This window comes from Rhinoderma darwinii, chromosome 5, assembly GCF_050947455.1.
Source record: "Rhinoderma darwinii isolate aRhiDar2 chromosome 5, aRhiDar2.hap1, whole genome shotgun sequence".
NCBI classification, from domain to species: domain Eukaryota; kingdom Metazoa; phylum Chordata; class Amphibia; order Anura; family Rhinodermatidae; genus Rhinoderma; species Rhinoderma darwinii.
The window spans coordinates 298,077,795-298,104,464 of record NC_134691.1 but is presented as its reverse complement, the minus strand read 5'-3'; the positions used below and the strand labels follow the sequence as shown (position 1 = coordinate 298,104,464).

At 45.2% G+C, this 26,670-nt stretch overlaps 1 protein-coding gene across 1 annotated transcript in view; it reads right to left on the bottom strand.

The window, feature by feature from the left end:
• OXSR1 (oxidative stress responsive kinase 1) overlaps nucleotides 1-26,648 on the bottom strand; it is a 132,788-nt gene extending 106,140 nt beyond the window's left edge. Inside the window, exons 1-2 of the mRNA XM_075827336.1 lie at nucleotides 26,629-26,648; nucleotides 24,480-24,554 (exon numbers count right to left, since the gene is read on the bottom strand). Of these exons, the coding sequence (XP_075683451.1) occupies nucleotides 24,480-24,543 (64 nt within the window). The 5' untranslated portion in view covers nucleotides 24,544-24,554; nucleotides 26,629-26,648. The remainder of the gene's footprint in view (nucleotides 1-24,479; nucleotides 24,555-26,628) is intronic.
• Between the last annotated feature and the right edge of the window lie 22 nt (nucleotides 26,649-26,670).

Genomic DNA, 26,670 nt, shown 5'->3' with positions numbered 1-26,670 from the left:
CTGTGATTGGCTGGAGCTGTCACTTGGACTGAATTGTCATCCCGGGAGGTCAGACTGGAGGAAGAAGCCGGGAGTTATCGGTAAGTCAGAACTTCGTTTTTTTTTTTTACAGGTTCATGTATATTGGGATCGGAAGTCACTGTCCATGGTGCTGAAACAGTTTAACTCTTTCAGCACCCTGGACAGTGACTTTCTCCTGACGTCGCGTACCGGAAATTTTTTTGCCGGGTTCGGCGGTGAAGTTCGGTTCGGTTGTCCGGGTTCGCTCATCTCAAAGACACTCCGTTTGGATGTTTGGAAACAGAAAAGCACGTGGTGCTTTTCTGTTTACATTCATCCTTTTGACAGCTGGTGCGCTGTTTCAGTCGGTTCGCACGGAAGTGCTTCCGTGCCACCTGCGTGGTTTTCACGCACCCATTGACTTCAATGGGTGCGTGATGCGCGAAATACGCGGAGATATTGAGCATGTCGCGCTTTTTGCGCAGCTGACAAACGCTGCGCAAAAAGCACGGACTGTCTGTACTGCCCCATAGACTTGTATTGGTCTGTGCGTGGCGCGTGAAAACCACGCGGCCCGCACGGACCCAATACACGTTCGTGTGAATCCCCCCTAAGTCCAAAAACGCTGCAGCCAGATGTTACTTTAAAGTTTTTAGTGAAAGATAGAAAACACCATATACAAAGCGTTTTGACTTGTGCCATTTTTGTTGTCGGTGGCGTTTTTTTTCAAAAAGCAGCATGCTCCGGTTATGGTGTTTTCTTCTTAAATTTTTCCATAGTTTTCTCTATAGCATAAAAAAAAACAAATAAAACGCTTGAAATGCATGACTTTTTTTTACAAGCATTTAAAATGCTGACAAAATAGTGTGAAGGAGTCTGGGGTCACACATGCCGTTTTTGTGGCAGTTTTTTGAGCCAAACTAAAGAGAGGAAACATATCAGCCTTTCCTTTATACTTTTTCTTCTTTTTCGATTCACTCCTGTGTTTGGCTCAAAAACTGCATGCGTAATTCCAGCCTAAGGCCAGGATCACACACAGTTTTGATGCAGTGTTTGGTGCAGTTTTTTACTTTTTTGGGACATCAGTAGGAGCCGCCTGGCGGTCCCGCGCCGGTAACTCCTGAAACTTAGAAGGGCTGCAATGGATTGAGGAGGAGGGAGACAAGTCTGTGGCAGCGCCCGGGTCAGAGTCTTCACAGGAAGGGAGAGCTGGAGGTACAAAGATCGCCAGGACGGCTGTTGTCCTTTCCCAGCGCTATCAATCCCCTTCCTCTATTGCCTCCTCATTTATCACCCTCCCCAGCCCCTGTGTATGGTACATCAGTGCAATCCTCCAAAGTAACTTGCCTCTACTCAATGTCGGCTGCTGACCCCATCATCTCTCTCCACATCACCCATTTGTTCATGTGTTCTAATCTGGGTTTACAGGTTGCGGTGAAAATAGCTTGCTTTTTTTGCCTGGAACTGTGTCAAAACAGCACCATTTTGCCGCAATTTTTGAAAAATTGTGTGGTTTTGCCATGATTCCAGGCAAAAAAAAAATGCATTTTCACCGCGACATGTGAATTCAGCTTGACTGGAGTGGGATCTATGCAAATCCCACCTGACACTGCTGTACATCCATTTCTAATTAAAATTAAAAAATCATCATGTGTGTATATGAGACATCCATTTTATTTGGACTGCACATTTTTGTTTTTTCGGGGAGGCGCTGTATAGTACTGCTTATATTAAAAAGTGCTATACCATGCCCAACTTAACTACAGGTTTGCACAGTCCAAACAAAATTTGATGTATGGGATTGACGGGCCGGGCACAACACCTCATTTGACAAGTTCCACTATTTCAATGATTTTTGCTTTGACTTCGTCTGTTTGCCGGTCTATGGGTGAAAAATGGCACTAATTGGATTAAAACAAGCCAAACTCACCTTATGCTAAAATTGCAAAACAAAACACCACTGACTGAAAAAATGCAAGTAGTTTTTCATGTATGTTCTGAGCTCTTTCGATGTACATAATAAACCGAGGGCAGAAACGTGATCTGAAGGGGGCCTTAGTAAATCTGCCCTAATGTGTTTACTGTATAAAATCATCCCTAGTGGGCGCAGTAGGTACCAGTACAGACAGTATATCTATGTAGCAGCTAATCTCTCCTTTCTCTTAGCCAGTATTCTTAAAAGGGAATTGAAAGAATAGACAGTTTTGCCCTATTCACAATATAGGTGATAATTATCTGATCACGATAATGGGGGTCCCGAACTCCCTGTTCCTTCTCACCGTTTGACCGCAATGAGGAAGATATTTATTCTTTGGACAAGTTCAAAAAGGGCCTTGATGACTTTGTTGAAAAATATAATATTACAGGTTATGAGTACCAGATCCTGGTGATGGGACGTTAATCCAGGGATTTATTCTGATTGCCATATTTGTATTCGGGGTGGAATTTTTCCCCTAATGCGGCAGTCAGCATCCGTCTCATGGTGGTTTTTGCCTTCCTCTGAATCAAAATGATATGATTATAGGTTGGACTTGATGGACCTGTGTCATTTTTCAACGTTATCAGCTATGTAACTATGAATGGAGCGGCAATTGAGCATGCGCGCTGTGGCTCAATTCAAAGTCTATGGGAATGACAGAAACAGCCGAGTACAGCACTCGGCTGTTTCCGTCAGTCCCACAAACATTAAAAAGAGAGGTGGGCGCAGGTTCAACCTCCGCCCCATTCAAGTCTTTTGTGGCCCCAAGATTAGAGCTTTAATTGGGCCATTTCATTTAGTTAAATTGCACCTAGTAGTTTAGAAATGTTTAGAATTCTAAAGATATTGGAATTTAAATGTCCTCTACAGATTTCTCTTACAACATTTCTGTATATTCTAACATCAATCAAATACAGTAACAGAGGCCCAGGGTAGTCACACACAGCAGTTTGTTGCATAAATTTCTGCGACTGAAAATCCGTTCCATTCATCTTTAGGGTATGTGCACACGATGAGTGGCTTTTACGTCTGAAAAGACAGACTGTTTTCAGGAGAAAACAGCTGCCTCGTTTCAGACGTAAAAGCTCCTCCTCGCATTATGCTAGGTGTCTGTGACGCTCGTAAATCTTGAGCTGTTCTTCATTGACTTCAATGAAGAACGGCTCAAATTACATTGCAAAGAAGTGCCCTGCACTTCTTTGCCGAGGCAGTCAATTTACGCGTCGTCGTTTGACAGCTGTCAAACGACGACGCGTAAATTACAGGTCGTCTGCACAGTACGTCGGCAAACCCATTCAAATGAATGGGCAGATGTTTGCCGACGTATTGTAGCCCTATTTTCAGACGTAAAACGAGGCATAATACGCCTGAAAATAGGTCGTGTGAACCCAGCCTAATAGAACTTGTGCTTGCTGCAGAAACTACCCCTTCAGATAAATGGACTTGATTTTAAATTTCTGCAACAAAATCTGCCTTCTTTGAATCTACTCATGTGGTGGATTTGTTGCGGAAATTTCTGTAACTTCACCATTCATCTCAGAATTTAAAAAAAATTGCTGTGTCCTTAGGGAGTTAATGACCAAAAATTCCCAAATATTTAAATGTTTTTATATTTTGAATCCCTTCATATAAACAACCATTCCATTGGCCATAAAATATTTAAATCCTTAAATGTTATATATGGTGATAGGCTCTAAAGAATATGCAAACATCCTTTTCAATATTATATTATTACCCAGAGAGTCACAGCAAACTGCATGTAAATACAGGCAGTTTTTGCCATGCAGAGTTGCAATTGTGGTAAAAACGCTGCAATAAAATACACATATTTGCATATGTTGTGGCTACAGAAAGCAATCCCTGTAAAACGCCAGGAAAAAACGGCACGTTCTCTGCTGTGCCAGTTTCCCTTGTGTGGAAATAGAGACTTTTGTTTACATGTGGCTAGAATTCAGCTTGTCTAATGACCAAAATTTGTAACATTTCAGATTTCAGAGGCCAACAATTATGAGGAAAGTTTGCTTACCTGCAATCTTATTTTCCTTAAGTCCGAATAGCTCTCTATCAACTACCTCAGTGTGAAATAACAACGTGAAATGTAACCGCAACAAATTCTTATTCTTACTGCTATTGCTGCTTAGGACCCAAGGAAAAATTTCAGCTAAACAAATTTTCCTCTTCCTTTTCATCCTCGGCAACACCCTTGCGATTTAGAAAGCTTAGGCTAATGGCCGGGAATTTTGCAAGACTGCACTGAGGACTCCAGTCAAAGGCTGAACACTCAGAAGAAGGAATGTCCAGCTTGTAGTGTTTACAGAATGTATTTGCTGAAGCCCACGATGCTGTTTTACGAGTAAACTAATGAGGAACTCCCCCAATCTCTGCCCAGGAAGCCGAAGTTGATATAGAGGTGTGCACATAGACCCCTTCAGGTACTGGAACTCTTTCCACCTGGCTAGGGAGGCCTTATTGGCCACTTGACCTCTTCTGGCACCACAATATTGCAAAAACAGTCCCTCCGACTGCCTGAAAGACTAAGGCCTCATGCACACGAACGTGCAGGTGAATTGCGGTCCCATTCATTTCTATGGGCCCACGCATACGTCTGTGGTTTCCACGGTCCATGCATTGCCCGGAAGCCTGGACCGCAAAAAGATAGGACATATCCTATATGGGACGCATTTTGCGGTCCGGGCTCATTGAAATGAATGTACATGGCCATGTGCACGGCTCCTGATTTGCCAGCGGCTCGGGGATGACACTCCGCGGCCGTCCGAGCCGCAAATCATGGCCGTGCATACCACTACGGTCGTGTGCATGAGACCTTAGATCTCTCCAGATAAACACACACAGCCCTCTTGACATCTAGTGGCTGTAGATATGGATCGTCAGTGCTAGAGTCAGGAACCGTGAAGGAAGGTAAGTATATGTCTTGGTTTAGATTAGCTTACAACAGCTTTGGGAAGGAACAGTTCTTTGGCAGGCACAATCTGGCAGAATCTTACGGTAGGCTTATGAAAAGAGAGTGCCTGCAATTCTCCTACCCTCTTGGCTAAAGCACAGAAGAACTTTCCACAACAGATATTTAAAGTCCACATCTTTCAGAGGCTCAAATGGATCGGTTGACAAATGTTTCAAAACAATGTCCAGATCCCAAACTGAACAGGGAGACCTAACATTGGGTCTGAGTGTTTTAATACCTGTTAAGAAGCATCTCACAAAATTATTATTGAAGAATTTAAACTCAGAACAAGCGATTAAGGCCATGTTCAGACGCGGCAGAATTTTTCCGCTGCAAATGTTGGTGCAGATTTGGAGCAATTACGCAACGAATCTTCAGCAACATTTGCATATTTGACAGGTAATTCAGATGTTGCAGATATCACAGCGAACTTTCCACAGATTTCAGTTTTTGCATTACAAAGGCTGAAATCTGCAGTTAAATTCCGCTTCTTCTCCGCAATGGAAAGAGCATTCTACGGAGGAAAAAATCTGCACCGCAGCCTAATTTCCGCACAGTTATTTTCTGCAACGTCTGAACTAACTTTCCTAAAAATGTATAGAAAGAAATAAAAAAAACGGCTGCTGCAGAATTCCACTGCGGACTGTCCGCAGCGGAATTCATCATCAATTCTCCCACGTCTGAATGTGCCCTAAGGCTTCTAAATGGACTTGTACTTAAGACCAATCTGGAGTCCAACAAATCAGCAGCTTGAATCTCTCAAGGAGATAAATCCTGGCTTTTACACCAAGTGGTGAATATATGCCACACTGTTGGGTCATAGTCCCTGCTGGAGGAATGGGATAATCGCTAAAACTTTGGCATTTAGCACCCACGCCATGTGAAGGCTTGCAAGACAGGAAAGAAATACCTCAGCCTTGCGCCCACCAAAGGTGGTCTGGTGCCAAAAATTCTTCTTGGGGTTAGAAATTGCCAGCTTCTCACGGCCGCTGTCACTATCGGCTGTTGGCCTTCCGATCCTGCCTATTGCAGGGGCAAAAGGGTATTCTTTCCATGAGAGGTGAGGCTCTTGTAGAATGCACAAAATATTCTTCCACTTGAGGAATCTGGGAAAATGCCCTTTTTCCTCATTAATAGATTTCAGAATCTTCGTAAGCTGCTCCCCAAAAAAGTGGTATTCTTCAATTCAATAAGCCAGATCCTAAGTGCCCCAGCAACCAGAGTGGTAGCTAAAGAGGCTTTACACAAAGACGCAGAGGAGGAATACATTTTATTACGGAGGAATCTGCTCCCTTGTCCAAGGGATGGTTTAGGAGAGAAGAATCCTCTGCAGGTAACCCAACTCTTTTAGAGGGCTAAGGCTATGTTCACACGGAGTATTTTGAGGGAGGAATATCTGCCTCAAAATTCCGTTTGGAACTTTGAGGCAGATATTCCTCTCCCTGCACGCCGATTTTCGCGGCGATTATCGCGCCGTTTTTCGCCCGCGGCCATTGAGCGCCGCGGGCATAAAACAGCGAGAAATACGCTTTCTCCTGCCTCCCATTGAAGTCAATGGGAGGTCAGAGGCGGAAGCGTCCGAAGATGGGGCATGTCGCTTCTTTTTCCCGCGAGGCAGTTTTACAGCTCGCGGGAAAAAGACGCCGACGCCTCCCATTGAAATCAATGGGAGGCGTTCTCGGGCCGTTTTTGCCGAGTTTTGCGACGCGGTTTCCGCGTCAAAAAACTCGGCAAAATACCCCGTGTGAACATAGCCTTAGCTGTCAATCATAGCTGGAGACTCCCAAGGTTTACAGTCTTTATCAACAGCTTTGTATATAGATTTAAATCTGGTTCCTAAATCAGTGTTTTTTTTATCAGGCATAGTCCATTCTTTTTAAAGCACAGTATCCAGAACCGGATAAAAAGGTACCACCGTCTTCTTTCTAGGAAAGTACAAGACACACCTTCTACCTTCCTTAGTGACACCTTTCTCATCAACCCCCATCGTAGCTTTGACTGCTTTAATGACCTTGGATAACATCTCCTTTTTGAACAGGAAATTATCCTCATCATCACTGTCAGAACTACTGGAGTAGTAGTCAGGTTGCAAAACAACAGAAACAACAGATGTCTCTTCTTCAGATGCAGAAGAATCTTTAGAGATAGGTCCAGACTTTTAGGGATGTCCACAAGTGGATGATAACTCTTTAAATGTATTAAAATGTTGTCATTTAAACCAAGCATAGAAATGCCTCCCCTTCCGTTGCTATAGTAGGCTCCTCCACTGAAGTAAAATAATGCAATTTTCCTCTAAATACTCATCTGACAGAGGTTACTGGCAGGAAATTAAGGCTCTACGCCTGGGTTCTCCTTTTGGAAGATTCCTTCCTAGGTGGTTCCTGCACTGGATAACTATACACCTTGAGGGAGAAAACAATCTACGCATACACAAAATTGCAGAGAAAAGGGGAGAGGCTGCCAAGCACAGTGAGCCTGAGCGAGGCAGAAATGGCTGGAGTTAAAGAGACTCTGTCACCACATTATAAGTGTCCTGTCTCCTACATAAGGAGATGGGCGCTGTAATGTAGGTGACAGTAATGCTTTTTATTTAAGAAAAACGATCTTTTTTCACAACGTTAGGAGCAATTTTGGTTTATGCTAATGAGCTTTCTTAATGCCCAAGTGGGCATACTTTTACTTTCGACCAAGTGGGCGTTGTACAGAGGAGTGCATGACGCTGACCAATCAGCATCATGCACTCCTCTCCATTCATTTACACTGCACTAGCGATATAGTTATATCACTATGTGGAGCCTCATACACAAGCCCTAACATTACTACAGTGTCCTGATAATGAATACACATGAAATCCAGCCTGGACGTCATGTGTACTCAGAATCCTGACACTTCTGACTCTTTTCTTTGAGATTTCCAGCACGGAAACGAAATCTCGTTTAGCTCCGTAATCTCGCGAGATTTTGTTTCACTTGCCGGAATCTCACAAAAAAGAGTCAGAAGTGTCAGGATTCTGAGTACACATGACGTCCAGGCTGGATGGTCATGTGTATTCATTATCAGGACACTGTAGTAATGTTAGGGTTTGTGTATGAGGCTGCACATAGTGATATAACTATATCGCTAGTGCAGTGTAAATGAATGGAGAGGAGTGCATAATGCCGATTGGTCAGCGTCATGCACTCCTCTGTACAACGCCCACTTGGTCGAAAGTAAAAATACGCCCAATTGGGCATTAAGAAAGCTCATTAGCATAAACTAAAATCGCTCCTAACGTTGTGAAAAAAGATTGTTTTTTTAAATAAAAAGCATTACTGTCACTTACATTACAGCGCCCATCTCCTTATATAGGAGACAGGGCACTTATAATGTGGTGACAGAGTCTCTTTAAATTTAAACAACCACGCATGCGCAGGGTGGCACTTACCTCCGATGGTTACATAGTTACATAGCTAGTACGGTTGAAAAAATACATATGTCAATCAAGTTCAACCAAGGGATGGGAGAAAGAGAAGGGATGTGAGACACTATAGAACTTTAATTAATGATAGAAGAAATGATTGGGCAAATGAGCATTCATATGAACACTCAATCCCGATCACTGCCCTGTGTAAACAGGGCAACGATCAGCCGATGAACAGGGAAACACTCGTTCATCGGCTGATCGCATCATTTATGTAGCAATAAGTGTAAGGGTATGTTCAAACGCAAACTCAAAAACGTCTGAAAATCAGGACCTGTTTTCCCTTGAAAAGAGCACCGTATTTTCAGACGTTTTTGAGTTTGCGTTTGAACATACCCTTACACTTACGGCCGTTTTTGGAGCTGTTTTTCAATATAGTCAATGCAAAACGGCTCCAAAAACGGCTCAAGAAGTGACATGCACTTCTTTTCGCGGGTGTTTTTTTACGCGTCCGTTTTTCTAAATGGCCGATTTTTCGTCCGAAACTAAACAGGGAGAGGGGATGCCAACACCATGTAAATCGCTCTCCCCAACCAATTATTGCTCTTGGTGAAATGAGCAAACTAGCGCCGATCAATTAGCTGTCTCGTTGATTGGCGCTTGTTTTCACGGCCCATATTGGCCTGTGTAAAAGGACCTTCTGCCAGGGGCGAAGCTAGGGGGGGGCAAGCGGGGCATGTGCCCCGGGCGCGGTTCAGAGGGTGGCGCCAGCGCCCCCTCCTCCTGCACTATAATTGTACCTGTATCGCAAGGACACAGGTACAATTAGAGGCAATGAATGACCGGGCACGTTCCGTGCCCGGCCATTCAGCGCCTCTCCACGAATGAAGCGACTGGTACCTTTTGTACCAGTGACGCTTCCGTCGATGAAAGGCGCTGACTGACTGGCAGGGAAAGTCATCCTGCCCAGCCAATCAGCGCCTTTCATAGACGCCGCGTTCAACCCCCTGGAGACCTGCGCAGAAGAGAGCAGGTCTCCATGGCTGCCGGACGGCGTGGGAGCGGGAATAAGGTGAGTTTGAAATATATATATTTTTTTTTAAATTGTAATAGACGTGTGGCTTTATCTACGGGGGACTTTATCTACGGGGGGTGTCTATCTACAGGGGGACTATATCTACAGGGCTGGGCTATATACAGGGGGACTATATCTACAGGGCTGGGCTATATACAGGGGGACTATATCTACAGGGGGACTATATCTGCTGGGCTATATACAGGGGGACTATATCTGCTGGGCTATATACAGGGGGACTATATCTACAGGGGGGCTATATCTGCTGGGCTATATACAGGGGGACTATATCTGCTGGGCTATATACAGGGGGACTATATCTACAGGGGGACTATATCTGCTGGGCTATATACAGGGGGACTATATCTGCTGGGCTATATACAGGAGGACTATATCTACAGAGGGGCTATATACAGGGGGACTATATATACAGGGGGACTATATCTGCTGGGCTATATACAGCGGGACTATATCTACAGGGAGGCTATATACAGGGGGACTATATCTGCTGGGCTATATACAGGGGGACTATATCTACAGGGAGGCTATATACAGGGGGACTATATCTGCTGGGCTATATACAGGGGGACTATATCTACAGGGCTGGGCTATATACAGGGGGACTATATCTGCTGGGCTATATACAGGGGGACTATATCTACAGGGCTGGGCTATATACAGGGGGACTATATCTGCTGGGCTATATACAGGGGGACTATATCTACACGGGGGCTATATACAGGGGGACTATATCTACAGGGGGGCTATATCTGCTGGGCTATATACAGGGGGACTATATCTGCTGGGCTATATACAGGGGGACTATATCTACAGGGGGACTATATCTGCTGGGCTATATACAGGAGGACTATATCCACAGGGGGGCTATATACAGGGGGACTATATATACAGGGGGACTATATCTGCTGGGCTATATACAGCGGGACTATATCTACAGGGAGGCTATATACAGGGGGACTATATCTGCTGGGCTATATACAGGGGGACTATATCTACAGGGAGGCTATATACAGGGGGACTATATCTGCTGGGCTATATACAGGGGGACTATATCTACAGGGCTGGGCTATATACAGGGGGACTATATCTGCTGGGCTATATACAGGGGGACTATATCTACAGGGCTGGGCTATATACAGGGGAACTATATCTGCTGGGCTATATACAGGGGGACTATATCTACAGGGGGTCTATATACAGGGGGACTATATCTACAGGGCTGGGCTATATACAGGGGGACTATATCTGCTGGGCTATATACAGGGGGACTATATCTACACGGGGGCTATATACAGGGGGACTATATCTACAGGGGGGCTATATACAGGGGAACTATATCTACAGGGGGGCTATATACAGGGGGACTATATCTACAGGGGGACTATATCTACAGGGGGGCTATATACAGGGGGACTATATCTACAGGGGGACTATATCTACAGGGGGGCTATATACAGGGGGACTATATCTACAGGGGGGCTATATACAGGGGGACTATATCTACAGGGGGGCTATATACAGGGGGACTATATCTACAGGGGGGCTATATACTGGAGTGGGCTGTTTATAGAGCACCATATACAGTGGTGGGCTATATAGTATATAGCCCCCTGTAGATATAGCCCACCCCTGTATATGGTGCTCCATAGATAGCCCCCCTGTAGATATAGTCGCCCTGTAGATATAGCCCCCTGTAGATATATTCCCCTGTATATAGCCCCCCTATGTATAGCCCACCCCTGTATATATAGCCCCCCTGTGTATAACCCACCCCTGTAGATATAGCCCCCCTGTGTATAGCCCAGCCCTGTAGATATGGTCCCCCTGTAGATATAGCCCACCCCTGTATATAGTATCCCACAAATAGCTCCCCCTATAGTGCTCCACAGAAAGCCCACCCCTGTATATAGCCCCCTTGTACTTATAGTCCACCCCTGTATATAGTGCTCCACAGATAGCCCACCCTTGTATATAGTATATACAGGGGTGGGCTATCTGTGGAGCACTATATACAGGGGTGGACTATCTAGTGGAGCACTATGTACCGGGGTGGACTATATGTACAAGGGGGGGCTATATACAGGGGTGGGCTATCTGTGAAACACTATATGTGGAGCACTATATACAGGGGTGGGCTATATCTACAGGGGGGCTACATACATGGTTGGGCTATCTGTAGAGCTCTATATACAGGGGTGGGCTATATCTACAGGGGGCTATATACAGGGGTGGACTATCTGTAGAGCACTATAGGGGGAGTTATTTGTGGGACACTATATACAGGGGTGGTCTATATGGGGGCACTATCTACAGGGGCTCTATGGCAGGCACTATCTACAGTGGGCTCTATGGCAGGCATTATCTACAGGGGGCTCTATGGCAGGCACTATCTACAGGGGGCACAGTGTGTGTGTGTGTGTGTGTGTGTGTGTGTGTGTGTGTGTGTGTGTGTGTGTGTATGTGTGGGACATGGTGTATGGTGCTATTATAATTAGAGGTGCAGTGTATGGCGCTATTATATTTAGGGGCGTAGTGTGTGGTATAATGATAACTTTATATTTATTTATAGGTGCAGAAATGTTGGAAAAGTGAGAAGCTGAAGACATGTGAGCGGCAAACTGCAGAAATGGACCGGGAGAAGTCATCATAGAGGTCTGGACCAAATGGAGAAAAAGAACTAGAATCTGAGACGACACCAGTGAGTCACTTAAAGAGGCTCTGTCACCAGATTTTGCAACCCCTATCTGCTATTGCAGCAGATAGGCGCTGCAATGTAGATTACAGTAACGTTTTTATTTTTAAAAAACAAGCATTTTTGGCCAAGTTATGGCCATTTTTGTATTTATGCAAATGAGGCTTGCAAAAGTACAACTGGGCGTGTTGAAAAGTAAAAGTACAACTGGGCGTGTATTATGTGCGTACATCGGGGCGTGTTTACTACTTTTACTAGCTGGGCGTTGTGTATAGAAGTGTCATCCACTTCTCTTCACAACGCCCAGCTTCTGGCAGTGCAGCACTGTGACGTCACTCACAGGTCCTGCATCGTGTCGGCACCAGAGGCTACAGATGATTCTGCAGCAGCATCGGCGTTTGCAGGTAAGTCGATGTAGCTACTTACCTGCAAATGCTGATGCTGCTGCAGAATCAACTGTAGCCTCTGGTGCCGACACGATGCAGGACCTGTGAGTGACGTCACAGTGCTGCACTGCCAGAAGCTGGGCGTTCTGAAGAGAAGTGGATGATACTTCTATACACAACGCCCAGCTAGTAATAGTAGTAAACACGCCCCGATGTACACACATAATACACGCCCAGTTGTACTTTTACTTTTCAACACGCCCAGTTGTACTTTTGCAAGCCTCATTTGCATAAATACGAAAATGGTCATAACTTGGCCAAAAATGCTCGTTTTTTAAAAATAAAAACGTTACTGTAATCTACATTGCAGCGCCGATCTGCTGCAATAGCAGATAGGGGCTGCAAAATCTGGTGACAGAGCCTCTTTAATGTAAATGTTTATTCTGCCTCTAATCAGTAATGTAGTCACTGTGTGATCTGCAGCGAGATGATGGGTGGTATGATTATGATAGGATTTATTTTTTGTGAAACGGCATCTCCCAGCATATCCTTATCATTGTTCAGGCCATGCTGGGAGCTGTAGTTTTACGCCGTACAAACCTATACGGCAGGGGTTGCACTAAATTGAGCTGTATTTGTGCTGGGGCTGTATATATGTACCGAGCTTGGTTCTGGTGTTGTGTATAGAACCATATTGCTTGTGAAATGTACAAATAATTTTATGCTCGCATTACATAAAAAGAAATGACACGTCGATTGGTAGAGAAAACAAACACGGTGAGGGGGAAGGAGATGTCGGGAAAGAGGTTGGGGGGGGGGGGCGCCAAACTGAATCTTTGCCCCGGGTGCTGGAGAACCTAGCTACGCCTCTGCCTTCTGCCATTTGCAGCCCTACCATCTATTGGGGGCTTTCCTAGGGACCGTGGCCTGGGAATCTTACCAGCACAGTCCACATGAACGGGGGAGTCTGCAGCCCAGGTTTCATTGCACCAACTCAATAACGGTTCCAGTAACTCATTGCTCCTGACGACTGTCAGACTGTGGAGTGTGTAACTCTGCATGGAGCCCCTGAAATCTGCTCCTGCTATGCTGTGCTACTCTGCTTCACCGTACCTGAGACATCCTGCGACACTGTGCTTCACCGTCTTCCAGACATCATACAAGTTCCAACTACGCTAGCCGGGAAGCAGCATCCAGGCCGGTCTTGGTCTTATAGTCTAATATGGAGCGTTAGGGTATGTTCACACGGTTTAACAAATTACGGCTGAAAATACGGAGCTGTTTTCAAGGGAAAACAGCTCCTGATTTTCAGCCGTTCTTTAAATAAACTAGCGTTTTTCGCTCCGATTTTGGAGCTGTTTTTCTATTGAGTCAATGAAAAACGGCACCAAAAACGGCTCAAGAAGTGACATGCACTTCTTTTTACAGGACGCCTTTTTACGTGCCGTTTTTTAAAAATGAGGCATAAAAAAACGCCATGTCGGAACAGAACGCCGTATTTCCCATTGAAATCAATGGACGTTTACGGCCCGAAAAACGGCTGAAAATAGCCCTTGTGAACATACCCTTACACATACACTGGAACTGTTACATTGAGGGTCAGTTCAACCATTGCGTAAATACTGCAGATTTTCCGCAACGGAATTAGTTGCGGAAAATCTGCAGCAAATACAGTAGCAGCAAAGTGGATGAGATCAAATAAATTTCATCCACAAGCTGCATAAATACTGAGCAGAAATACCGCTCAGAAATTGACCTGCAGTGCAGAAATTTATTCCACAGCATGCCAATTGTATACGCGTAAATGCTGCTTATTTGTTGCGGGTTTTCCCCATTGAATTCAATGGGGAGGTAAAACCCGCAACAAATAGCAGTTGATGCGGTTTTGCAGCTATTCTGCCCCAAAAAAAACGCAACTCAGAAAAATATAAAAGTCTTTTACTCACCCAGGACTCTGTGTTTCTTCCTCCAAGCCGGCCTTCTGGGATGACGTTTCATCCAATGTGACCGCTGCAGCCAATCACAGGCTGCAGCGGCGGTTACATGGGATGAAACATTATCCCAGGAGGCCGGCATGGATGACGTCAGAGGGCCGGCCGCCTGGGATGACGCTTTATCCCATGTGACCGCCGCTGCAGCCAATCACAGGCTGCAGCGGTCTTCTGGGATGAAACGTCATCCCAGGAGGCCGGCCTGCTAGCAGGCCGGTTAATGCTACAGTTTTCCGCAGCGGACATTCCAGGCAAAAAACTGCACCACAGTTTGGTGCGGTTTGTCGCACGGAATTCCCTGCGGCGCACAGGGTGGATACGCTGCATGCTTTTACGCAGCATATCCGTCCTGTGTGAACTCAGCCTGAGGGTCACAGTAAACTGAATATTCAGAAATTAATACTATAGCAACATGCAGTTTTCAACATTATTTAACGTTTCAAATTATCTAAGGTAATCCCAGATATATTTGAATACAATCTGAGCTGTTCACTTCCAGAAAAATAATATTTATGGTGTTTTCAATTATATCTTGCACATTGAATGTCAGAGGCTTATAACTAATTGGTCAGGGCCCCAGAGGGATCCCATAATTAGCACGTAAAGTACACACATATGTGTTAATTATATACTGTTCAAGTTTAACCTCCCATTTAGGTTCTGCAGCAACAGCCATAGCCCAAGGGGAATTCAACTTTTAACACTAAAGCCCCCTGCACACGACCGTGCTCGTAATTACTGTCCTTGATTGTGGGCACGGCCGGCCGCGGACAGCTATCCGCAATTGTGGCCCGTGCTCCCATATAAAGTATTGGAGCACGGTCCGTAAAAAGCAAAAATTAGGACATGCCCTATCTTTTGCGGAGCCCTTCTACGGCACGGACACCTTCCCGTAAATATACGGGAAGGTGTCCGTAGGCCATAGAAGTGAATTTGTCCGTAATTACGGATGAATTCTAGTCGTGTGCATGGGGCCTTATGCCATAAAAATCATCTGTAATGGGGCCGTAAAAATCCTACGTAATTGCGGACTGTAATTACGTTCCGCAATAACGGGCCAATTCACTTCTATTGTCCATGGACACCTCGTATTTACGGGAAGGTGTCCGGGCTGTAGAAAGCCGCTGCAAAGATAGGACATGTCTTATCTTTTGCGTTTTATGGACTGTGCTCTCATACCTTGTATGGGAGCACGGGCCGAAAGTGCTGGTGGCACGGCCGTCTGCATCAGGCCTTAGGGAGGTAAAAGAGAACTGGGATCCTGGCGCAGTTGTGAACGAAGCCTAACCCAGTGTTTTACTAATTAATACATAATCGTTGTCATATGGTGTATCCCGTGGCCCCTTCAATAAGCTATCTTGCCTTATCTAAGTCTTCAACAGTACAATGGAGCTGTGATTAACTTGCCCACGATCTAATGAGGATGAGAACAATCTGCTCATGATGTTCCAGTCTATACAGCAAAGCTTCAAGGTGAGTTACAGATTACAGGGAAAAATCAGCATATTGCTTCTGCTCTAGTGGTGTGAAACCTGGAATATTTCTGTCATTAAATACCTATAAATAAAAAAACACACCATCATTTATTTATTAATTTTTTTAAATAATGCTAATAATAAAAACCTGATTAAATAATAGTCGACTACGCTATTGATTTCATCAAAACGACAGAACTCTTGCACAACGGAGACAAACGGAAACCATTGGCACCGGATCCGTCACCATTGAAACCTTTGGTTTCCGTTTGTGTCAGTCAGGGTCCCGTTCCGACGGAAAGCTCAGACGGAACGGGACTCTGGTGCAGATGTGAACGAAGCCGTAAACGGCCACGGAAATTGACTTGGGGATATCGGTGTACAGTAAACTTTAGCAACCAGTGCCAGGCAACTGCTGGCATGGCAAATAAAATTATGAGATTCATCAAAAGAGGCTTAGATGCTTATGAAAAGAACAGTTTTGCTTCTATACAATCACTAGTCAGATCACACATGGGATATTTTATGCAATTTTGGGCACCTGTATATAAGAATAGGACATAACTTAAAGAGGCTCTGTCACCACATTATAAGTGCCCTGTCTCCTATATAAGGAGATCGGCGCTGTAATGTAGGTGACAGTAATGCTTTTTATTTTAAAAAACTATCTATTTTAACAACGTTAGGAGCGATTTTGGTTTATGCTAATGAGTTTCTTAATGCCCAAGTGGGCGTGTTTTTACTTTCGACCAAGTGGGCGTTGTACAGAGGAGTGCATGACGCTGACCAATCGGCATCATGCACTCCTCTCCATTCATTTAGACAGCAGAATCGCGTTCTTACTAGAACATTATCTGCAGCCACATACACAGCGATTCTGCTTGATTAACGTCAATCCAGTGTCCTGATAATGAATACACATGACCATCCAGCCTGGACGTCATGTGTATTCAGAATCCTGATACTTCTGAATCTTTTCTCTGAGACTTCAGCAACGGAAACTAAATCTCGTTTACCTCCGTAATCTCCGTAATAGCCCCCCTGTAGATATAGCCCACCCCTGTCGATATAGCCCACCCCTGTAGATATAGCCCACCCCTGTAGATATAGCCCACCCCTGTAGACATAGCCCACCCCTGTAGATATAGTCCCCCTGTAGATATAGTCCACCCCTGTAGATATAGCCCACCCCTGTAGATATAGCCCACCCCTGTAGATATAGCCCACCCCTGTAGATATAGTCCCCCTGTAGAAATAGCCCCCCTGTAGATATAGCCCCCCTGTAGATATAGCCCCCCTGTAGATAAAGTCCCCCTGTAGATAGACACCCACCCCCCCCCCCCCCCGCAGATACGGCCACACACTTCTATTACAATTTAAAAAAAATAAAAAATATTCAAACTCACCTTATTCCCGCTCCCACGCCGTCCGGCAGCCATGAAGACCTGCTCTCTTCTGCGCAGGTCTCCAGGGGGTTGAACGCGGCGTCTATGAAAGGCGCTGATTGGCTGGGCAGGATGACTTTCCCTGTCAGTCAGTCAGCGTCTTTCATCGACGGAAGCTTCACTGGTACAAAAGGTACCAGTTGCTTCATTCGTGGAAAGGCACTGAACCTTGCGACACAGGTACAATTATAGTGCAGGAGGAGGTGGCGCTGGTGCCCCCCTCTGAGCTGCGCCCGGGGCACGTGCCCCGCCTGCCCCCCCCCCTAGCTACACCCCTGGTATATGCCCTCAATACTTGGTCGGGGCTCATTTTACATGAATTACTGCATCAATGCGGCGTGGCATGGAGGCGATCAGCCTGTGGCACCCCTGAGGTGTTATGGATGCCAGGTTGCTTTGATGGCGGCCTTCAGCTCGTCTGCATTGTTGGGTCTGGTGTCTCTCATCTTCCTCTTGTCAATACCCCATAGATTCTCTATGGGGTTTCGGTCAGGCGAGTTTGCTGGCCAAGCAAGCGCAGTGATACTGTGGTTATTACACCAGGTATTGGTTCTTTTGGCAGTGTGGGCAGGTGCCAAGTCCTGTGGAAAATGAAATCAGCATCTCCATAAAGCTTGTCAGCAGAGGGAAGCATGAAGTGCTCGAAAATTTCCTGCTAGACGCTGCGCTGACTCTGGACTTGATATAACACAGTGGACCAACACTATTGCTCAGTGGTCCAAAGTCCTGTTTTCAGATGAAGGTAAATTTTGCATTTCATTTGGAAATCAAGGTCCCAGAGTCTGGAGGAAGAGTGGAGAGGCATCAATCCAAGCTGCTTGCGGTCCAGTGTGAAGTTTCCACAGTCAGTGATGGTTTGGGGAGTCATGTCACCTGCTGGTGTTGGTCCACTGCGGCCATGGAACAGAAGAAGAAGAATTCACATGTGCACTCGCTCTCCTTTCTCCAGCTCTTGCTGTGACACTGTCCGTAGCTGTAGGGCAGTGTCACAGCGATGTTACACGCCCCATTGACAGTTCAGGGGGTTATTTAAATATCGGGCGCCAAATATAACGGCACCGATATATCTAAATAACGGAGAAAGATAGGAACATTTTTAAAAGGGGCTCCACTGCCTATTACATGCTTGACTCAGCTACACATATATGAGCAGGTGAAATGTTCTCTTTAATTGAAAGGTCATTTTTGGCATCTGGTTTGGGGACCATGCAGTTGACATGGGTGCCGTGTATGAGGAGGAGGCAGAGACTTCATACAGGCGAGCTGCGGCTGTGAGAGATTTTAGAGCCTGCAAAAGCCAATAGCAGCAGCCGGCACTGCATCTTGGTGACTGTGCAGACAGCAGATTCAGTGCAATGATTTTTTTTTTATGTTGGCCTCCCTTCTGCTCGTTTCCATTCCCCCCCCCCCCCCCCACAGGGCCCTTCCACCTAGTCTTGCCCCATGACAGAGTCCCTGCCCATTTTCTGTCTCTGCACTGCCGCTGCCAGTTTGCGTCTCCCCCTGCCTCCCCTCCCCCACATTCCGTTGCCAACCTCATGAGGGGGGCCAGACTCCTTGACTGTATGGGGCCCAGAAATTACATATGGTGGCCCTGTAGAGAAAAGCCCACATCAATATTCTCTCATATCCATCTATGATACGTCCTATGTCCAAATTGTTGAGATAATATCATTGAAGAGATCAAAAAACAGGCAGTAAACGGTATATGTTTTCTGTTGACGGGCTGGGGAGAGCAGGTGTGAGGGAATCTAAGCTTTTCCCCCTGCATCATGTCTGCTTGTGAAGTCAGTAATCTGTATAATAGGAGTATATAAGGGACTGTTACACGTGCAGTTCTCTAATGTACAAGGTATGATTTACCACAGGTAAGGCCCCATGCACACGAACGTAAAAATGCCCGTAATTACGGGCCCATAGACTTCTATTGACCACGGGTACCTCCCTGTATGCTTACGGGAAGGTGCCCGTGCCGTTGAAAAATATAGAACATGTCCTATTTCAGGCCGTAATTACGGCACAGGCAGGCCCATAGAAGTCTATGGGGCTCCCATAATTACGGGAGCGTTGCTAGGCGACGTCAGTAAATAGTCACTGTCCAGAGTGCTGAAAGAGTTAAACGATCGGCAGTAACTCTTTCAGCACCCTGGACAGTGACTTCCGATCACAATATAGATCAACCTGTAAAAAAAATAAAAAATACGCTTATACTTACCCAGAACTCCCTGCTTCTTCCTCCAGTCCGGCCTCCTGGGATGACGTTTGAGTCCATGTGACCGCTGCAGCCAATCACTGGCTGCAGCGGTCACATGGACTGCCGCGTCATCCAGGGAGGTCGGACTGGATGTCAAGAGAGGGACGCGTCACCAAGACAACGGCCGAGTAAGTATGAATTTCTTTTACTTTTACTACGGAAACGGCTGCCCCTTCTCTCTATCCTGCACTGATAGAGAGAAGGGGCTGCCGATTAGTGCAGTGCAATTTTGCAGCGAAAACGTGGCCGTAAATACGGGTGGAATACTGGTGACACCGGACCCGTATTTACGGGCACAGGTCCGTAAATACTGGCGCAATACTGGGTCGTAACGTATTTTTCCCCTCCCGTAAATACTGGGTCGAATACGTGTGACCAAGGACCCGTATTTACGCCAGTATTTACGGGAGGGAAAAAATACTTTTCTGTGCATGAGGACTTAGGGCTGGCAATTAATCGAAAAAAAACACCCTGAAACCTAAATTTAGCGCAGATAACCGACGTCATCTTGCGCATACATTTTTTTCCCCCCGGTTTCAGTTGTATCTGCGTCCTCAGATACAGTTGAATCGAATAGTAGAGTAGGTAGACGTCAGCTCCCGGCTCTACCATTCACTATGGAAGTCCTGCGTCTGCATTGTGAATTTACACTGGGCTGCCCAAGCAATAAGCCACCTTAAATGGTCGTCTCCATTGACAACCAGAGATAAACATAGTAGAGCGCGTATGTGGTGGTGTAAAATGTTACATTTTTAAATTAAGGTACGTTGAAATAACTATATTAACCATATTAGTCTATCATTGTAATCTCTGAAATTCACCTTTAAGCATTGCATGCTGGTACATGTAGTTCCATATTTATGACCACTAACGTTTGAATGAACATTCAATCAAACTGAATTCCCTTTTTATTAACTCGAGACTTAAGAAAGTGTAGGTTTGTCAACAGGACTGAACAAAAGTCTCACAGCCCGCATTCATTCGTTGGTTTATAAACGAGTTACATTCCTAATTGAGTGACAACGTCTCGGCGGTGCCCTTCTTAACATGGCTGCCAAATCCAGCAGGGCGGCGTGCAGGGGACGTGACGTAATCACGTCGGCCCGGACAAGTGAGTGGTAAATTTGATTTCCTGCCGAAGAGCATTTGCTCGCGGATCTGCTAATCTGTGGAAAAAGGAGGACGTTGCAAACCCGCGCAGGCGCCTTGTTGTAGCGCTGGCGCAGAGACGCCATCTTTAATACTGGACAAATAAAGAGATGAAGGGCGCTTGTACATGTAATGCAATGGACTTTTCAGCGCATACCGTAAAGAAGCTCTAGTCGCCCCCTAATGGCAGCATTGTATAACTGCACATGTTTTAGATTTATACCCGTGTATCTGCTATACATAGAGGGTAGTCATAGAGTTTATTTTATAATATGCTGTTCACAGATCCTGCGCAAACAATATATGGTTAAAGCGGCAATAAACCGCTAAGTTGACCGTACCGTGTGAATCGATCCCAAGCCTGGGTTCACACATAACGTATTAAAACCTGCACGAAAATTCTAAATATAACGTAATTCAAGTCGGTTGTAGATTTGTGCTGTAGATATCACCTACTGCATGTTATCCATTGCAGACAGATTTCATTGAAGATTTTAAGGCTAGTTCCGCATTGTATTTATGCTGCGTTCACATGTTCTATTTTATATAAGGTTGTATTCACACGCAAATTATGGTTTCCGGTCACTTGAAAAACACAGCCTTAGATATTTTACTGTAAAAGAAAAAAAGACAGACTCATTAAATATGGACCGGGTGAACCTAACCGAAGAAGTCAAAGTGTGGTTCCATATACGAAGAACAGAAAAAGTTTAGAACTGACAGCAGGGGACGCTACAGGGGCGCCAGGGCGGGCTGGTTGCTTAGGCAACGGTCAAGATGCCAAAGCATCACCTGCAAAGTTCCTGTGCTGATGAGGCTTCAGTGCCCGCCGTGCCTTCCTCCGTCAGTTCTAAACATTGGGTAGTAGAGCCGCCGTTCCTTATAGGTGGAGCTACATTTTATTAAACTAGCAGGCTCAGCCCAAAACCAAACCACAGTTCTGGGGGTGTTGTAATTCATACAACAAAAGCTCTTGGTGCCCTCTGCCTCATAACCGGCGCAATTTAAATGAAAGTATTTAACGGAGTGAACATAAAAGATACCACATAATTTGGCACAGCTATCGGTGACTATTTCAGACAGTATTAACATGGCAGCGTATTATAATCTTTATTATAGCCTCAAGGTCCCAGAACCTGTTTCTACTTAAACCCTTTCAATTGGAGCCAGCACGTCGATCAGCTGATCACCACGGGTCCGGCTCCAGACACTACCAGCAAAGTCTTAGGGTATGTGCACACACACTAATTACGTCCGTAATTGACGGACGTATTTCCGGCCTCAAGTCCCGGACCGAACTCAGTGCATGGAGCCGGGCTCCTAGCATCATACTTATGTACGATGCTAGGAATCCCTGCCTCTCTGCAGGACAACTGTCCCGTACTGTAATCATGTTTTCAGTATGGGACAGTTGTCCTGCAGCGAGGCAGGGACTCCTAGCGTCGTACATAAGTATGATGCTAGGAGCCCGGCTCCCTGCAGTGTGTTCGGTCCACTACTTGCGGCCGAAATACGTCCGTCAATTACGGACGTAATTAGTGTGTGTGCACATACCCTCAATTCGACAACTCCTTTAACCAGTTCAGGACCGGGCTATTTTGCGCCTTCAGGACCAGACATCGTTTAGCCATTTTTAGCACGTGTTAGTTAAATGACTATAACTTTTTTTATTTGCTGGGCTAACGACGTGATTTTTACGACGTTTTTTCCGTAGACAATGCAGGTTTCATTTTTTATCGTTTTTATACACACCTTTTTTACTATTTTTGAATTTTTATTCATAAAGTTTGAAAATAGTAAAAAAATAAGCTTTTTTACGTTTCAGCTATTTTTTTTTGTAATAACATAGTTTTACCCTAAAATAGACCTTTTATTTGTGATCGTCATTGTCTACCGTAAATTGTAATATATTACATGTCTATATTAGGGTAATTGGGTCAGCGCTAGCGTTACAACAATGATTGGCGGGGGGGGGGGGAACGTTTTTGTTTGGGGTGGGTATTTATTATTAATTTTTTTTTGCACTTTACTTTCCTATTTTTTTATTACTATGGTCTGTCCCTCAAAGGTCAAAAAAAGACCTTTGGGGAACTTTATATATTTTTTTTCTTTCTTTTACACCATCTTTTCCCCTGTAACTGGAGCTGCACAGCAGCCCCAATTACAGGGGAAATCAGCCCTCTCATAGTGACGATTGTCACTAATAGGGCTGTGCTGGGTCTAGTTAGACCCAGCAGCAGTCTGTCAGTAACGGCACCCGGCGATCATGTGACCAGTCACATGATCACCGGGAGGAATAGAGACAGCGCCGCTGTGTAAAAAGACATCGGAGAAGACAGAAGCAGCTTCTATCTTCTCCTCAGGGTCCCCGACATTCAGCTGCCCGATCGCGCGGGCAGCAAGTTAAAACCAGAGCTGTAAAAAGTCTATGGCTCGGGTTTTAAGGACCCTGACCGCTGGCCGTAAAAATACAGCCAGCGGTCGGGAACCAGTTAAATCATTCTAGGATTCTGTGGTGATCTCAGGCTCAGTAAAAACATAGAAGGTCCAGTTGTTGCATCCATAATACAAACCAGTCTGTGCATGGTGGATAGTACGGGACACATTCTAGTCTATGGGCCAATACACACGAGCGTGGTTTTCGTCCCTGTAATCACGGACCGTGCACACTGCTACGACCGCGTGCATGAGGCCTAATATGCAGTCTTATTATGTCTTAGGCTGGGTTTACACTACCTATTTTCAGACGTAAACGAGGCGTATTATGCCTCTTTTTACGTCTGAAAATACGTCTACAATACGTCGGCAAACATTTGCCCATTCATTTGAATGGGTTTGCCGACGTACTGTGCCGACGACCTGTAATTTACGCGTCGCCGTTTGACAGCTGTCAAACGACGACGCGTAAAATGACTGCCTCGTCAAAGAAGTGCAGGACACTTCTTTGAAACGTAATTTGAGCAGTTTTTCATTGAATTCAATGAACAGCTCAAGATTACGGGTGTCAAAGACGCCTCACAAAATGCGAGGAAGAGCATTTACGTCTGAAACTACGGAGCTGTTTTCTCCTGAAAACAGTCTGTAATTTCAGACGTAAAAGCCAGTTATCGTGTGCACATACCCTAAAAGCAGTATTCCCATCTTATAAAGTGATGACATATCGCTGCAATACACCATCACTTTATGATGGGACAACCTCTGGGACTACTAACGATCCGGACAGTGAAGGGGCCACAAAGCTGATTAGGTGCGGTGTCTTCTTCACGGTTTCCCTGCACAGCGGCCCTGCGTCATGGCCCATTCATGTAAATGGGATCAGCTGCATTTCCCTGCACAGCTCGATGGCCGGGACCACCGCTCTGCAGGGAAAACAGACTCAGATCTGTGGACCTTCCATTCTCGAATTGGTGGGGTCCCAGAGATTCTGCACCCCACTAATCAAAGTAATGGTCTATTTTAGCAATATGCCATCATTTTATAAGATGGGCATAACCCTTTAAATAGGCCAAAAAAGGATTAGGGACTATGTATATAGGCTCTAAAGACAGGACTACTTCCATTCGCTAAGGCTGCTTTTACACGGCAGTATTTTGAAGCCAAAACCAGTAATTGAACATAAACAGAGAAAAACGATAATGGAAAGATTTGTACCTCTTTCTGTATTTTGGACCCACTCCTGGTTTTGGTTTACAAATACTGACCGAAATACTGCCATATGGAAGTGACCTAAGAGACACAAGCACAGAGGAGGATGAATATGGTGCTGCTTAATAATGTTATCCAGAGCCTGTGCATGACACACAGATTTAAAGGGAACCTTAGCCTTAACACAGCAGGGCAAATTTACGTTTTTTGTGGCACCGGAATTTTGCTGCAAGTTGAACCTTTTTTTCGCCTCACTAGACACAGGTTATGGAAAGGGGGTGTGGCTTAGCGGGAAGGCTTCAAACGTGCCTGTGTTGGTGCAAAAAACTAGTGTAAACTAATCAGATTAAGAGGTGGTATAAGGAAGAGAAAAAAGCGCAATATTATGAAGATACGCCAAATTTACCATACAGCGTAAGCCACTAGGATACATTTTGTGCATCTTTGGACTCTAAATATTAGACATCATTAGTAAATCTGCCCGTGTATAAGTTTTGCCTGGAGTGTTCCTGTCAGACTATGCAGCCTTAGGCTGGGTTCACACAACCTATTTTCAGGCGTAAATGAGGTGTTTTACGCCTCGAATTACGCCTGAAAATACGGCTCAAATACGTCAGCAAACATCTGCCCATTCATTTCAATGGGTTTGCCGACGTACTGTGCCGTCGACCTGTAATTTTACGCGTCGCTGTCAAGACGGCGCGTAAAATAACAGCGTCGTCAAAGAAGTGCAGGACACTTCTTGGGACGTAATTTGAGCCGTTTTTCATTGACTTCAATCAAGAACAGCTCCAATTACAGCCGTAATTGACGCCTCGCAAAACGCGAGTACGAGCAATTACGTCTGAAATTACGGAGCTGTTTTCTCCTGAAAACAGCTCCGTAATTTCAGACGTAAATGCAGTTATCGTGTGCACATACCCTTATAGAAGGCCAGAATAGTATAGGGACAGGTCCATTCTCCTATTAGCCAAAACAGCACACGAAAAAATATTGTGCCATTTGGCTAAAAGTAGCGATCAAATACAGCATACTCCTAGTTATGAGTCCGGTATATTCATGAGGGGAGCGCCCCCCCTCCTCAGTGATTGATGGGCTGTTTAGGCTTCATAGCAGCCAGCTGTCAATCACCACCACGAGATGTGGGAAGCACTTGTTGTATGAATACCCTTGACTTAACTCGTTTAACAAGCTCCTATTAGCCAAACGGCACCATCATTTCTTGTCACTTTGATTCTAAGGGTATGTTCACACGGCTTATTTTCGGACGTTTTTTGGGCCGTATACGGCCAAAAAATCTTTAGCAGAACGCCTCCAAACATCTGCCCATTGATTTCAATGGTAAAAACTGCATTCTGTTCCGACGGGCCGTTTTTTTTAAAAACGAGCGTGTAAAAGTGCATGTCACTTCATGGAACGTTTTTGGAGCGGTTTATCATACTCTATAGAAAAACAGCTCCAAAAACAGCCGAAAAACGCAACTTTGAATAAAAAAAGTCTGAAAATCAGGAGCTATTTTCCCTTGAAAACAGCGCCGTATTTTCTGAAGTTTTTTGTTGTGTGCGCACATACCCGAATAGTCAAGCAGACCTGCACCACACTACCACCCTTAGGCCTTATTCACACGAATGTAGAATACGTCCGTGCTACGCGCGTGATTTTCACGCGCGTCGCACGGACCTATGTTAATGAATGGGGCCGTTCAGACGGTCAGTGAATTTCACGCAGCGTATGTGCACTGCGTAAAACTCACGACGTCCTATATTTGGCCGTGTTTCGCGCATCACGCACCTATTTAAGTCAATGGGTGAATGCAAGTCGCGCTCGGCACACGGAAGCACTTCCGAGTGCCGCGTGTCATTCGCGCAACAGCAGTAAAAACAATGAATGAAAACAGAAAAGCACCTCGTGCTTTTCTGTTTGTAAACATTCATAGTGTCATAATGCCGGATGTGCGAAAATCACGCAGCCGCGCACCATATGCTGATGCCACACGGACCTTTTGCTCGCGCAACACGCAGCGTTATTTGTGTGCGCAAAACGGACATGTCCGTGTGAATAAGGCCTTAAATAGAGCAGCATAGTCTAATAACAGATTTACTTCAATGCCATAAATCAGGTGATCTTTGTGAAGGATGACAAAATTAACTATTACTTTTCTTTCCAATGAACTCTTGAAAGATATAGCAGACTCATT